Here is a 12,765-nt window from a genome sequence, read left to right as displayed (position 1 = left end):
CGACAGCCCTGATAAAACTTACACATTGTGTAATTCAGTAGTGTCGAACTCCAGGCCTCAAGGGCCAGTGTCCTGGAGGTTTTAGATAACACCCTGGGTCAACACACCTGAATGAAATGATTAGTTCCTTACCAGGCTTCTAGACAACTGCAAGACATGTTGCCATAATTTAGCCATTTGAATCAAGGACACATCCAACACCTGTAGTGTAATTTATTTCAAGTACAAGTCAGTCAACCTAGCCTTACTTTATAACATAAAAATCAAGAGGTTTAAACTGGTGGTAATTTAACAGTGTTCATTTATTGTTCAAAACACCACAAACAATTGTACAGAAACAAGATGCATTATGGTCCATGAACAACGCAGCTGTAGTCATGTTCTTCTCCAGCATCTTCACCATCTTCCAGTCAGACTGTCACAGCGGGCTCCGTGAAAAGCGTGGTCATCTGAAATCGGGGGTTTAGGCCTTTAATTTCGTTGATGGAACCGCCGAGCAATCCCCCTTCGTCCGCATGTCAGTCACCTGGAGAGGCTCAGATGTGATCACAGCTGGCAGGCAGGAGGAGGGGCTTACTTTGACCTCTGCCTCATCTTTCTCCTTTTACGCTTCAGCCTGTTGGAAAACAGCAGCTGTCAGTAAAACACTCAATAGCACAAGGACTAAGATAGTAACAAAAATTGTTAAACTATAATTCAGTAATACTAGTTATCGAGATTATGACCAAAACTGGACAGCCCTGTGATGCCCATCAATATCGGACCAATCATGTAAATTTCCCTTCAGCTGTTAAGGACAGGACAGGAGTGTTTTCTATTTAATGATTTTTATCACCACCTAGACCAAGCGAGTTTGTGAGTACATTGACGTGTATTCATTTATTCATTCATTTTGTAAAGCTTTTTAACAGTGTTCCCTCAGTTACAAACCTGTACATCTTTAAATTAAACACTGACACTGTACAAACTTGGCTGAAAACTGAATTTCAGTTATTGGAGTAATGCTGCTCAGGAACTATATAACCCAGGTCATTTTCAGTAGATATAATTTTCCCTGCATCCAATTGAAACGTAGGGGCAAACAATTGTCAACATTTGAACAAGCCCAACCTAACATACTTTACAGTTAAAGCTCAATGATAGCCACTAAATGTAAAATAAAACAAAACAAAAAAACAGACTTCCTTCCTTATAAACCTGACTTTTCCAAAGCCTAAACAATTGTGTTGTCTAGCCTAAATTTAAGCAGCTTGGATTAGGGAGCTGACAAAGACATTTTCTTTGTTTATCATGATGCTTACCTGCGCATACGCTTCTTCCTCCACTGAAAAAAGGGAGAAAAAGCACAGTCATTAAGAGTACATCAAGACCACATTTGCGCCACTACTTGGACAACATGCTTACTGTGATGCAGACAGTTACAGGGCCTCAGAACATGCAGTACATGTTTGTACTAAAAAGCATTTCACAGTGGTGTTTGTCACGCTGCATGCAGATCTGTTTTCAAACACGCATGGCTGCCTGGGCTCAGCCAGCTAGCTACGGTGCCAACATTACAAGATGCCCCAAAGAAAAGCTTCTAGTAGTATTAGCATTTATACTACTATATGTAGCTAATGCCCTGTTATCACTTAAAATTCTATTAATATTTTAAGGAGCTGGGTAGCAGGGTATATTTAATGATATAAACACGAAGAGCTTAAGGAAGGAGCTAGCAGCATTAGCTGGCGCGGGAAGAGGACACAAACAGCTGAAATATCGATATTGGTTTGTTATCTCACCTTGGCTCTCATCGTGTGGAGAGGTTTCTGTGAAAACGAAAACAATTAGTGATCAGTAAGAGTGGATGACCGGTTAAATTAGCAGATTAAATTGGATCCTGTTAGCGGGGAATAAACTCAACATACCTCAAAGCGAGAAGAGCAACGGAAAGAGGATGTGACGAAGAAAACGAGCGGCTTTTAAAAGTGTCGTGACGTCATGTTCAGGCGACAGCTGAAGCGCCTCAGCTCAACGGGAAATGTAGTCCAACTGTTCAAATCGACGTACGAGCGAACCAGGTGATATTTTCCAACCACTTTTCCTGCTTTCTAAAGGCGACGACCTTCCGTTGAGCACAAAATTAACCCTGCAGTCGAGTTGGTTTTATTGATTTTATGTGTTGTTAAGACTCGCATTTTTTAGTGTACATTACTAACACAAAATTACTGAATCAGCTGTTAAAGTCATAAATATTAATCATAGTAATCGATTATTAATTAATAATGCAATATGTGTGTGTGTGTGTGTGTGTGTGTGTGTGTGTGTGTGTGTGTGTGTGTGTGTGTTGAAATACACATATTCATACACAATGGTGGACTAACACCAAAAGTGCAGGTCTTTGTTCGTAGACCTTTCTGACACCTTTTTCACAAAATAGCCACAAACCTGCTTTGAAGATCCTGTTTTATTTCAATGTCCCTTTAGAAGTTCACCTGGATCTTTCATTCATTCCAGCTGTTTTACACGTATATTTTGAAAGTGTTTAGAAATTTATCTAATAACCAGTATATGTGTGTTTCTAAATCAAACCAAATTAACTTTAGATTATCATTGAGTTAAATAAAGGTGATTTAAGTGAATTTAAACATAGTTCTTGGTGCTAGACAGGCTGGTCTGAGTATTTAAGAAACTGTTGAACTACTGGGATTTTTCCACACAACCACTTCCAGGCCCTACACAGAATGGTCCAAAAATATCCACAAATATCCAGTGAGCGGCAGTTGCCTGGGGGAACATGTTCTGTTGATGTCAGAGGTCAGACTGCTTCAAGCTGACATGAAGGAAATAGTAACTCAAATAAACACTTGTTACGATCAAGGTCGGCAGAAGAGCAGTTCAAACCATGAAACAGACGGACTACAGCAGCAGAACCACACTTATTCCCACTCCTGTCAGCTAAGAACTGGAAACTGAGGTTACAATTTGCACAGACTCAACAAACATTAGAAACAGCAGATTGAAACAACATCATCAGATCTGATGGTTCTCGAATACTGATGCAATATTTAGGATGCAGGGTCAGTACTTTGCATAAACAACACAAAAGCACAGCTTCGTTCTGCTGTGTATCAGCAGCTCAGGCTGCCTGTGGTGTAATGGCATGGTGGATATTTTCTTGGCACACTTCAGGCTCCTCAGTATCAGCAGAGCATTGTTTAAATACCACTGCCTACCTGAGTATTGTTTTTGACAATGTCCATCTTCTGACACCAGCTTCCAGAAGAATAACACATCATGATACAAAACTGTCTCAAACAGGATTCTTGAACAGTTTGTGTTGAGTTTCTGCTAATATCAGTATTTGCTTCATAGCTTAAAACAAACATTAAAAGACAAACAAAACGTCTAATTTTTGGACACAATCTGATGATCTTGATACTTTAGACTAGACATAATACAGCAATGCCCTGAAGAAATGATGAAAGACAAGTGTATGAAAATGTTTTTTTATTTCATAGATGTAAAGGTCCATTGCCCACTGACTGAGCTACAAAGCAGGATTTTCCGATTTCCAACATATTCACCTGTTGACAAATGTGACCCAACATTATCCCAGATCTCAAAAATCAAACTCTGACCAGAGATGATCTGCATGGTCCAACTCCTCTGAAGACACCCAGAAGAGTTTACCTAAAACCTGATCAGCTTTAGCTGTCATGCTTCACGAGACAAATGATGTAGTAAAGCAAATCACTGATAGAAAAGTTTTCTTTTTTTTCCTTTTCCTGTCGTTAAACTGGAACATACAGTTATAGAGTTCTCTCTTTTCATAAAATTCAAGGGGAATGGCAGTAAATGTAGCAGTTTGTTCCCTTAGGTCAAGCTGATTACAACTTTGTTGCCAGTATACTTAAAAATATTTGCTCTTCTGCTAATTCTGTTATTGCTTTTAAAAATCTAGTGTAGGTAAAACTTCGTAGCTTTAGCGAAAAATGTACTCCGGTCATTATTATAGAAGAATAAACCTCCAATACATAAAATCTAAGTAAAAACCAATTTGTAAGCATGTCTGTGTTTCTCAGGTCCTGCAGTCAGATCATTTGTAGATTGTAACAATTAATGAGAGATAAAATTATAATTTAACCCTTTACTGCATGGCGTGGTTAAGAAATGTCTTAATAATCAAGTGGATGAAAAATTAGCACTTAAAGTGAGCTTTAAAGGCGGCCAATCAAACCTCTGGATTTCCACATGAATGTAAAAGTCTGTTAACACATCTCCTGAAATGACTTTGTTGCCAAAGAGAAATGTGGCAAATCCCACACAACATGATACGACGCATTAAACAAATATGATGCAAGTTTCTGTTGGTATAATTCACAAACCTTATGCCAGTTTACTCCCATTAATGCCCACTTGTAAGCCCCAGTCCACTCAAAAATAAAGTTTTCAGCTGCCAACAATACAAGTGTAAAAAGGACTAATATACTTATAAATTTAAAAGAAAAATTAACATTCAGCAACAAATTTACTGAAACCATCTGTAAAGATTCTGTAGGATCCTCGGTGCTGTAACCCTTTTCATGAATGCAATAAAGGGTTAATAATTCACATAGGAATGTCAAATATTTATATGATGCCAATGCTCTTATGAATTGATCAGTTTAATTGGCTATACTGAGTTGAGAATGGGCAGCGAGTTCAGGGAAATTTGTCATGTTTTCTCTTGCATTTCTTTGGAGTCTTGCATGTGTGGAAAGGCAGTTTTCATTCTGCGGCTTCTGTGTCCTCAGTCGGCTGTCCACTTGCGTTTTCTGCTGTCTTTGAGGCCTTAAAGATCAAACGAAATAAGTAAATCAGTAAAAGGAGGCATTGTTGTAGATTTTAGTCCCATCTTACCATATTCCAAAATTTGTTCGGAATGACCCGATTATGAGGGCTTATGATCTAGTTACTGAACTCGTTGCTTTTATGCACCCGCAACACCTTATGAAAGAATCCTATCATTTTAATTTTATGTAAACGATTCAGATCCACAAAAGCTGAACGATATATATCATGACATCGTTATGTTGCCTAACAACCACATACCAATAAGATTACCCCCCATCAATTATGTACCCATAACACCTTTTAAAAGCATTATATCCAGGGGTGCACATAATTAGTCCGCAGGTGTGGATTCGCTGTCAAAATAAAAGACGCAAACCAGATAAGAAGTTGCAACGCACGTTTGCATACATATTAAAGGCACTGTTTTTGTCTGCTAGAGTGGGATCTTCACACCATATTCTGCACCACATCTCTGTGCGTTCATCATTTGTTGGAAGACAGCTCACCTCTTGCAACCACTTTTCCGAGAATACATGCTTCTTTTGCGGTTCGGACTCCTTCTGACATTTCTTTGGAGGTGGAGGAACACTAAAGTAATTGCTTAAAGGAGTTTGCTTCTTTGATATTTTTAAGAGTGCTAAACAAATGTCTGTCCTCCTCCAGAAAATCTTATGTACCCAAACGCGCATTTCAACTTCTTATCTGGGGCGTGTCTTTTATTTTGACAGCGAATGCGCACCTGCGGACCACTTATGTGCACCCTGATTATATCCTTTTCATTTCACAGCCAAAAGCGCCAACAGGCCAAACAGTACCGCAGCATGAGCATACACGAGTCTTCCTTGAGTTCATCTCCGTCCACAAACTACTGCTAAACAATCAGGGCACTTACCACTTTAATTTCACAACAATAACATCTCAGTCAGCAAACACTAAATACAGTCATTTTTGATATTTCCAAACTGTGATGTTTACCATATCAATATCAAATCACACCATCTGAAACATTACCTTATGACGTCAGGTTTAAATGCATTGGCATGTACTACTACTACTACTACTAATAAAATATTACCTTCTTTTTCTTTTTCTTCTGTGTTTTGCGGCTTGCAGAGCTCTGTAGTAAAGTCTAGAGAAGAGACAACAGTTTGACATGATGTGAACAAGACGTTTAATGAAATTGACTTATTGTATATATATTTATTATTGTTATTATCATTCTTACCTTTAGCTCTGGATCCTGAACTTCATGCTCTGACTTGTACAGCTCTGGGTCTAAAGGTCCGTTGGTGATTCTGTGAGGCCCATTGGCCATCAGCAGCACCGTGAACTTAAACTGAGCTACAACCTCTCCTGAGAACAAGATACAGGCGTAGGGTTAACAGCTTGTGAATAATTCAAACCTGTCTAGCAGAGAGCCAAGACGCTCACCCTCTTTCTCATGCAGCACACTGAAGGGCTGTAGCAACTCATGTTTGGCACACTCCACCACGCCGAGTCGGGCTTTGGCCTCATCCTCAAAAGCTCTGAATGAAAAATGGCTGTTAGCACCCAACTCGCTGTCAGCTGGCTACAAGTAAAGTGTGGTGTTCCCACCTGAGAGTGAAGGGCATGGCATCGAAACGTCGCTCAACCTCGCTGAAGAACGTACGAGAGGTCTTCATCTTTAAGCCGTACTGTTTACTCGGGTCCCTCTTATAAATCGTAGTCCGCAGACCCGAGTCTCTGGCCTAAAAGCAAATCGCATAGAACACAATACTTCAGTGCTGATTACTGGGAGCAGAATCATAACATCCATTCACAAACAAGAAGAAAAACAACAAACCTTTCCTTCTCCAGTGCTGATTAACACATCCACAGCGTAGACTTCATGTACCTCAAACTCTGCCTTCTCATGGTCTTTTCTGACAATCAACAGAAAGAGCAGGCAGTCAAAACACATTGCGAGCGTCAGTTTTATTCCACAATACAAACAGTCCCACAAAAATCATTCAAGTTACTCAGGAGGATCTCCCTCTAAATATTTTTCATTCCAATGCAGCACAACTACCGCTGTTGACATCGTCACACAGGCAGAAAAGCTGCGTACATGCACACAGTCACATTCTGGGGCAATGCCAATATTCAAAAATAATAACTTGGCCCATACCTACCCTGCACTGGACAGCAACACATTACATGAATATACATTTATGAAACTTTCTTTCTTTTAAATTCATGACTGAAAAAACTGTCACATAACCAGATTTTCTACAGTTGTACAAGAGTTAGCATCACAAAACAGATTTCTTGGGATTGCACTGGAAGGTGGATGAAGTTCAGCAGTGGGATTCTCCAAAACTGATCAAATTCAGTGGTGGGATAGCCTGAGCGAAAATATTTGTTTTCTGTTTTCCTCTGTTTTCTGTCTTTACAGAGAACTTGGATTTATTAAAAAAAGTCACAAGGCCATGCAGTATTTTATTTTTTTTAAATCTTTTCAAATGACGTGGGCATTTGTTATGCACGGCTCAGTGTGCACATCTACCATCTGGTTATCATTTTTCTATCATCCATATTAAGCCTGCTCTTTCCTCTTGCATTCATCCCTAGCAAGCAGGCTCACCCACCCTCATATAAATTCAGAGGAGACAGAGCAGTCTCTTTTGTAGGTGCGTTTGCTCCTTCAGTTGCTTTTAACAGTTTTGTTCATTATTACCTAAGCTGGGAGTTATCAGCAGCCCTGTTTCAGTTTTACTAGTTTATTAACATTATTTTTAGAAGATCAACCTGAATCCGAACCAGCCCACTGAGTGGTCGGTTCTCGGTCTTCCTCCTCTTGTTTGTTTTTGCGTTGGCTCCAGTTCTTCTTATTTGTATTCGATCTTTGTAAGTAATTATTTTTGAATTATTAAAAGTGCCTGCAACTGCAGCAGCTTTGTGGCATCTTGTGTATGTTAGGTTCCTTTGATTTGGGAGACTAACATGCATGTTAGGTTAACTGACGGTTCTAAATTGGTTGTAGGTGTGAACACGTGTGTGAAACTGTGTTTGTGTCTTTGTGATAGCTTCGTCATAGACTGGTGACCTTTTAAGGGTGTGCCCTCCCACTCACACTGTTACAGCTAAGATAGGCTCCACCCAAACTATAACCCTGAATTGGACGAGTGGAAGAAAACTGAGGGAAATAGGGTGATTTTGTCTTTAGTTCATATTTATTGCAAAGATGTACCTTTGCTGGTCTGTTGGGTTCTGGATGATGGTCTTCTCTCCATCTATGACATGTTGCTTTAACTGATGAGACAGCATACCTTTAAAACAAAGAGATGGGCGGAACCCATAAGCTTAAAACATGAACTGTTTCCATGAAAACATTCCCATACATCTCATTAATCCCACACATCATCATCTTGTTATGTGAAGACAGACAGCACATTAAAATACAAAGGTTTTTATAGGAACCCACCCTCAATAGGTGTGCACTTGAACGACTGTGCAATCTTGTTCCAGGCTTCTGTCACTTGAGTGTTCTGAGGCAGAGAAAATTAATTACTTTCACATCCAAATTACATCTTTGTACGACATAACCGTTAAAATACATGTGAGACTGCAAATAAGTTTACACCTAGTTTGTAGCAGAACTAGTCTATGATGGTATTCGAGCCAGAAAAATGTGGACTAAAGAGTAGCAAAGAAGCACTACTGGAGCGAATTACACATCCATTAATTTTCTTCCACTTATCAAAAATGCATTAAAAGTAAGATCTGTGCCAAATTAATAATTACAAGTCATTTAGATGTTTTGATGACTAAAGCACACCCCTGCAGAGAATATTAGTCCTGATCACAGCTGACGTGGAAAAGCCTCATGAAACACTCAAACATACCTGGTTACCAGGTTTCACGAGGCGTAGCGCTGCTTCTGCGCATAGATGAGCTGCTTTGATCACATCAGCTTTCCGGCCTGTGACGGGGTTCTCCTGCATATAGAAAAACAAAAAAAGACGACTTCAGGACTCACATGAGATGATACAAAACTGTGACCAAGGTGTGATATGTACACGTGTCTGCTTTTTTGTTTTTTCACCTTACTGGCTCCCACGATAAAGCTGTGAGCAACATTGGCGATGAAGCCATCAACATGAACTCCGAGATCGCTACACAAAATCAGAAGAAAAGGTAAAACGAAAGAATTAACTAACTGTAGGATACAGATCATGCCTTTAATTAAGTGCTACCCGGCTGTCAAATGTACTAGTACTGATGCAGGAAGTAATCAGATCAAATCTACTGGGAAGGACAAAAGATCGTTCCACTTTGGAAAATTAGCTTAGTGAGGACTACAATAATAAGAGAAGGTCAGACAAAAATACACAATTTAATCTGCAATAAATGGAAGCTATAACCCAAGGTGAGTTTCTTTTTTGGCAGTAGATCAGCTGGAATATGGTGAAGGACTTATTATGAATTCAAGGCAACAGCATTACTGACTGTATTAAACTTTCCAGACGTGCCCAGCAAAGAGGTTAGCAGAGTGAGACACATTAAAAAAAACAAAAAATATAAAAACCACATCACGACACTTGAAGAAACATCTTTACAACACTGAATATCCACACACAGCACAAAGACGTTACAGAGGACAAAGACATTAGTGGCAACGCAACAACTAAGATGAATCGACTTTCTTTTTCAAAGCCAAATACTGCATTTGAGTAACGTCATATATGGGATTTAGCGGATAAGATGGGCAGTAAAGCTAACATCCGGCATACCACCCGTTCTAAAAAGAAACCTTACTTGTCGTTTGCCACACACACAGCACACACAAGAGGCAAGACCATAGAGATGAAGGACACAATCAACAGCAAAGAGAAAGCGGAGCTATCACACAGAAAGTAGGGAGGACAATACATTGGGAGACTAGAGACACACGGGGGAAAGGAGGGGGTAACATTATTACAGTGCATGGTGCCTACATTTTGACCAGATCCCCATCTTTAAGTGTGTAGTCAGGGTCACTCTTCAGGGGAGAGAAGTGGCAAACACAGTTATTGACTGAGACGCTGGTAGGAAACGCAATGCCTAGAAGAGGGAGAAGAGAACCACCAAGTCTTCATTTGGAAATTATCCACAAATGTAATCAAGAAAGCCATACAAGAATGGAGTATGGAGGAGTATATCACTTAGAAGATCTACTCTGTCACCATGCTAGTTTTTAAAGCCCCTTCTGCTATTAGAGTTACTCGATGCTGTGCGAAATGACACAGAAAACACTGCCAACAGTTTGTTCTACTGGATCTAATTTCCTTGATGTGTCCACCTCGGGAAAACAAAACAAAACAAAAAAAACCACAAAAAAACCCACAAAAAACACAAAAACCCATAACGGGCAGATGCGGGCCTCACCTTTCTTCATTTCTTTTTCCTTCTTGAAGACCTTCCCGGTCTCCACCATTATATAGGCATCACCTTTTTCACAGAGACTGAGCACTGACACCCCGGGTTTGGCTGCTTCCATGACCAGACGGAGAGCCTCTGGATGAGACAGGAGGGAAGTCAGGCAGATTGATGCATTAGCTCACTATAAGTTTTTTTTTCTGATTATGTTAGCATGCTAGACCTATGACAGCTGAGATAAGCTCCAGACCACCACTGTAACACAAACACAGAGTGTAAATATAAACTGTGGTGGCCAGGATATGCATTTAATGTACTATGAGGTAGTGCCACAGCAAATATGTCCCATCTCCCGACTGCACTATCCATCCAAATAGATTAAATGGATAGATTTAAGTTTGTTTTTCATTACAGCATTAATCTGACCAAGTACCTCGACCTAATTACTGCTTAAATTGTTAAATACAACCATACATCTTGTGCGATGTTTGAGATCTATAGAATGCAGGTGTTTCCTGTGTTTTCATCATATAATGGAGCAGTGATCATGAAACCACAATGTGCTGGTCGTTAAATGCACAAAGAAGCCTTATGTGAATGATTTTAGAGCAAATTTCATGCTGTCGACTGACCATGAATGTCATCTGTCACCATAAACGTAGTTTAAAAGAGCTTCAGCTCGTGACCGTTTACGTGACATTTACAGCCGAACACCGGTCACCATTCTGAGCTAGCTGGTTTGTTAGCATCCCACACTAGTTAGTGACACAGACAGCTGCCTGTAAGAAACCCTATCGCTGCTGTTGGGTAACAATAGCAGAAAGCCGAGCAGTCGTTCAGTTATTCAGTTAGAAGCAGCTTTCAACCGACCCGGCTGCACCTGGTAGCTAGCTAGATGTGATAGCATATGTGTGCTTCGAATCTAAACCACATGGTTGCTGCTATAGGGAACCAATGTTAGCTGCTGTACGACAGGCCGAAAAGAGCAGGTCGTCACATCCAGTCACCGACAGTTACTCGCTGACATTAACTTACGGTTAGCGATGTCACCGCCCATCTTGTACTTGGTGACGACCAGATCCTCGGCTATAGTCTGTTCTTGCTCGTCGTCGGACATCTTGGCAGTGTAGTCTGAAGTCGCTAGTCGGCTATGGACAGCGACAGTTCCCCTCGGCTCAGCTCTGACCGAAGCTGCTACCGCAAGCCCCTCCCACTTCACCCTGACGTAAAGCGACCCCAGCCCGCCAATAAAGTCGCGCTACCAACTGTTTAAACCATGGCTGTGAAACATCCGGCACGAGGGTCTCGACCGGCTCGCCAAATGGTGTAAAAGCTAGTTTCTCTCAGTTTTTGGATAACAACTGTGGGTTTTGGGGTTTGTTTTTTTTTGCTTCTAGCACCTTTTACAGGGTGTAACTGACTTCTCCCCCAGCTGTAGCTGAGAACAATGAAACATTAATAATTATATTTCTCCTGTGGGAGCATTTACCACTTGAGCAAATGTCTATAGCTCAGCCAAGGATATTTGTTAATCTGTAATTAGATGTGCGCCCTTTGACAGGTTGCACACTTTGCATCATTATACAGTTCACCAGCTCATTTAAAATAAAAATGTTGCAGTTCCATACCAAGTATTCAAAATATTTTTATTGAGTAAACATCTTTAAATGATTCTTCAAATGATATTGTCACAATTTCTTACCTGAAATCTCTTTATTTACAATGTAAACACAAAAATATAGCTTGTATCACATAATAAAAACAATTTTGATGTATAACAAAGGACAAAGCTGCAAAATAGTCACGTGTTGTTTGGGGGGGTTTGTACATTTTGTTACATGCTACATCTTTAACGTGGCTTTTGGTTGCTTTTCTCATTTCAGATCCTTCATGACTGTGTTTGAGAGGGAAGTCCATGAGATTTAAAATGTTCTTCATGTTGGCACAGCACTGGGCTTAAGAAACATCCTGCTGTGCCAGTATCCTGGGTTGTCGAAAGATCTGTCACCGACAGCAGGCTCCGTAACCCTGACTCCGGCCCGCATAGACTGGTGTTGCTCTCTGCGCCCCGCTGCCCCATTTTCCTCCCTCTGTAAGTTTTGATACACCACACCATCTCCGCCAGGTGGTGGGGCAGAAAAGCAGTCCATATCCTCGTATTCATCTGCCTCTGTCCCCTCTACATTCAGCTCTTTCTTGTCTTGAAGAGCCTGTCGTAGCTTTGGCTGCCTGTTTGTGTAATGATAGTTACCGTCCTCCACGTATTCATCCTCCTCCTCTTCCACCTTGCTGCTCATCCTCACAGGAGCTGGAGGAGGAGGAGGGTCACGTACTGGCGGACCTTCCAGCTTTTCACCGCCTCTGATGTCCATGTATTCATACTCAACTTCACTGGAACCCTGCTGCTCGGAGTCAGAGTTGTCCTTGCTCCTGGTGTAGCTTCCCCTGACCTCCACCGACACACCGGTGTCACATGAGGACGCTGTCACGTGTGATGACATTGAAGAGGTTCGCTTCTTGTTCGGCTTCAGCCACTGGCTGCCTTGCCTGAGTGATACAGGTGTTAAACAC

The 12,765-nt window shown here is 40.8% G+C and overlaps 2 protein-coding genes and 1 long non-coding RNA gene across 4 annotated transcripts in view; all 3 read right to left on the bottom strand.

Annotated features, from left to right (window-relative positions):
* Nucleotides 1-283: 283 nt before the first annotated feature.
* On the bottom strand, nucleotides 284-2,008 carry LOC147330583 (uncharacterized). Its single transcript, XR_015129092.1, has 4 exons — nucleotides 1,908-2,008; nucleotides 1,782-1,808; nucleotides 1,302-1,324; nucleotides 284-616 (listed from the first exon to the last, which is right to left on the bottom strand). It is a non-coding gene; the product is annotated as an uncharacterized LOC147330583 (long non-coding RNA).
* Nucleotides 2,009-3,479: 1,471 nt separating this feature from the next.
* Nucleotides 3,480-11,425, bottom strand: pa2g4a (proliferation-associated 2G4, a). The gene is made up of 13 exons (XM_086292278.1): nucleotides 11,230-11,425; nucleotides 10,204-10,332; nucleotides 9,774-9,879; nucleotides 8,882-8,951; nucleotides 8,682-8,774; nucleotides 8,261-8,324; nucleotides 8,027-8,105; nucleotides 6,641-6,719; nucleotides 6,412-6,545; nucleotides 6,247-6,341; nucleotides 6,041-6,168; nucleotides 5,891-5,944; nucleotides 3,480-4,812 (listed from the first exon to the last, which is right to left on the bottom strand). The coding sequence occupies exons 1-13, from the start codon at nucleotides 11,309-11,311 to the stop codon at nucleotides 4,750-4,752; spliced, it is 1,176 nt and encodes a 391-aa protein (XP_086148404.1). The 5' UTR covers nucleotides 11,312-11,425; the 3' UTR covers nucleotides 3,480-4,749.
* A 407-nt stretch (nucleotides 11,426-11,832) lies between these two features.
* LOC147330581 (receptor tyrosine-protein kinase erbB-3-like) overlaps nucleotides 11,833-12,765 on the bottom strand; it is an 18,598-nt gene continuing 17,665 nt past the window's right edge. For both annotated transcript variants that reach the window (XM_086292276.1, XM_086292277.1), the window contains one exon: nucleotides 11,833-12,765. This exon is cut by the window's right edge and continues 112 nt beyond it. In XM_086292276.1, coding sequence (XP_086148402.1) covers nucleotides 12,129-12,765 — 637 coding nt within the window. In that variant the 3' untranslated portion in view covers nucleotides 11,833-12,128.

Source organism: Aulonocara sp. 'chitande type north' Nkhata Bay, linkage group LG5 (assembly GCF_057382095.1).
Source record: "Aulonocara sp. 'chitande type north' Nkhata Bay isolate Kocher_YH1m ecotype deep benthic linkage group LG5, A_spYH_male_GT1.1, whole genome shotgun sequence".
Lineage (NCBI taxonomy): Eukaryota > Metazoa > Chordata > Actinopteri > Cichliformes > Cichlidae > Aulonocara > Aulonocara sp. 'chitande type north' Nkhata Bay.
This window is presented reverse-complemented; position numbering and strand designations above follow the sequence as displayed.

Bases quoted from the DNA above. Each gene is read 5' to 3' on its own strand.
- pa2g4a (XM_086292278.1), bottom strand. From the start codon at position 11,311: ATGTCCGACGACGAGCAAGAACAGACTATAGCCGAGGATCTGGTCGTC. The intron at 6,546-6,640 runs GTTTGTTGTTTT...ATTTGCTTTTAG, and splicing joins TCAGCACTGGAGAAGGAAAG to GCCAGAGACTCGGGTCTGCG. The intron at 6,169-6,246 runs GTGAGCGTCTTG...TCTTGTTCTCAG, and splicing joins TGTGCTGCATGAGAAAGAGG to GAGAGGTTGTAGCTCAGTTT.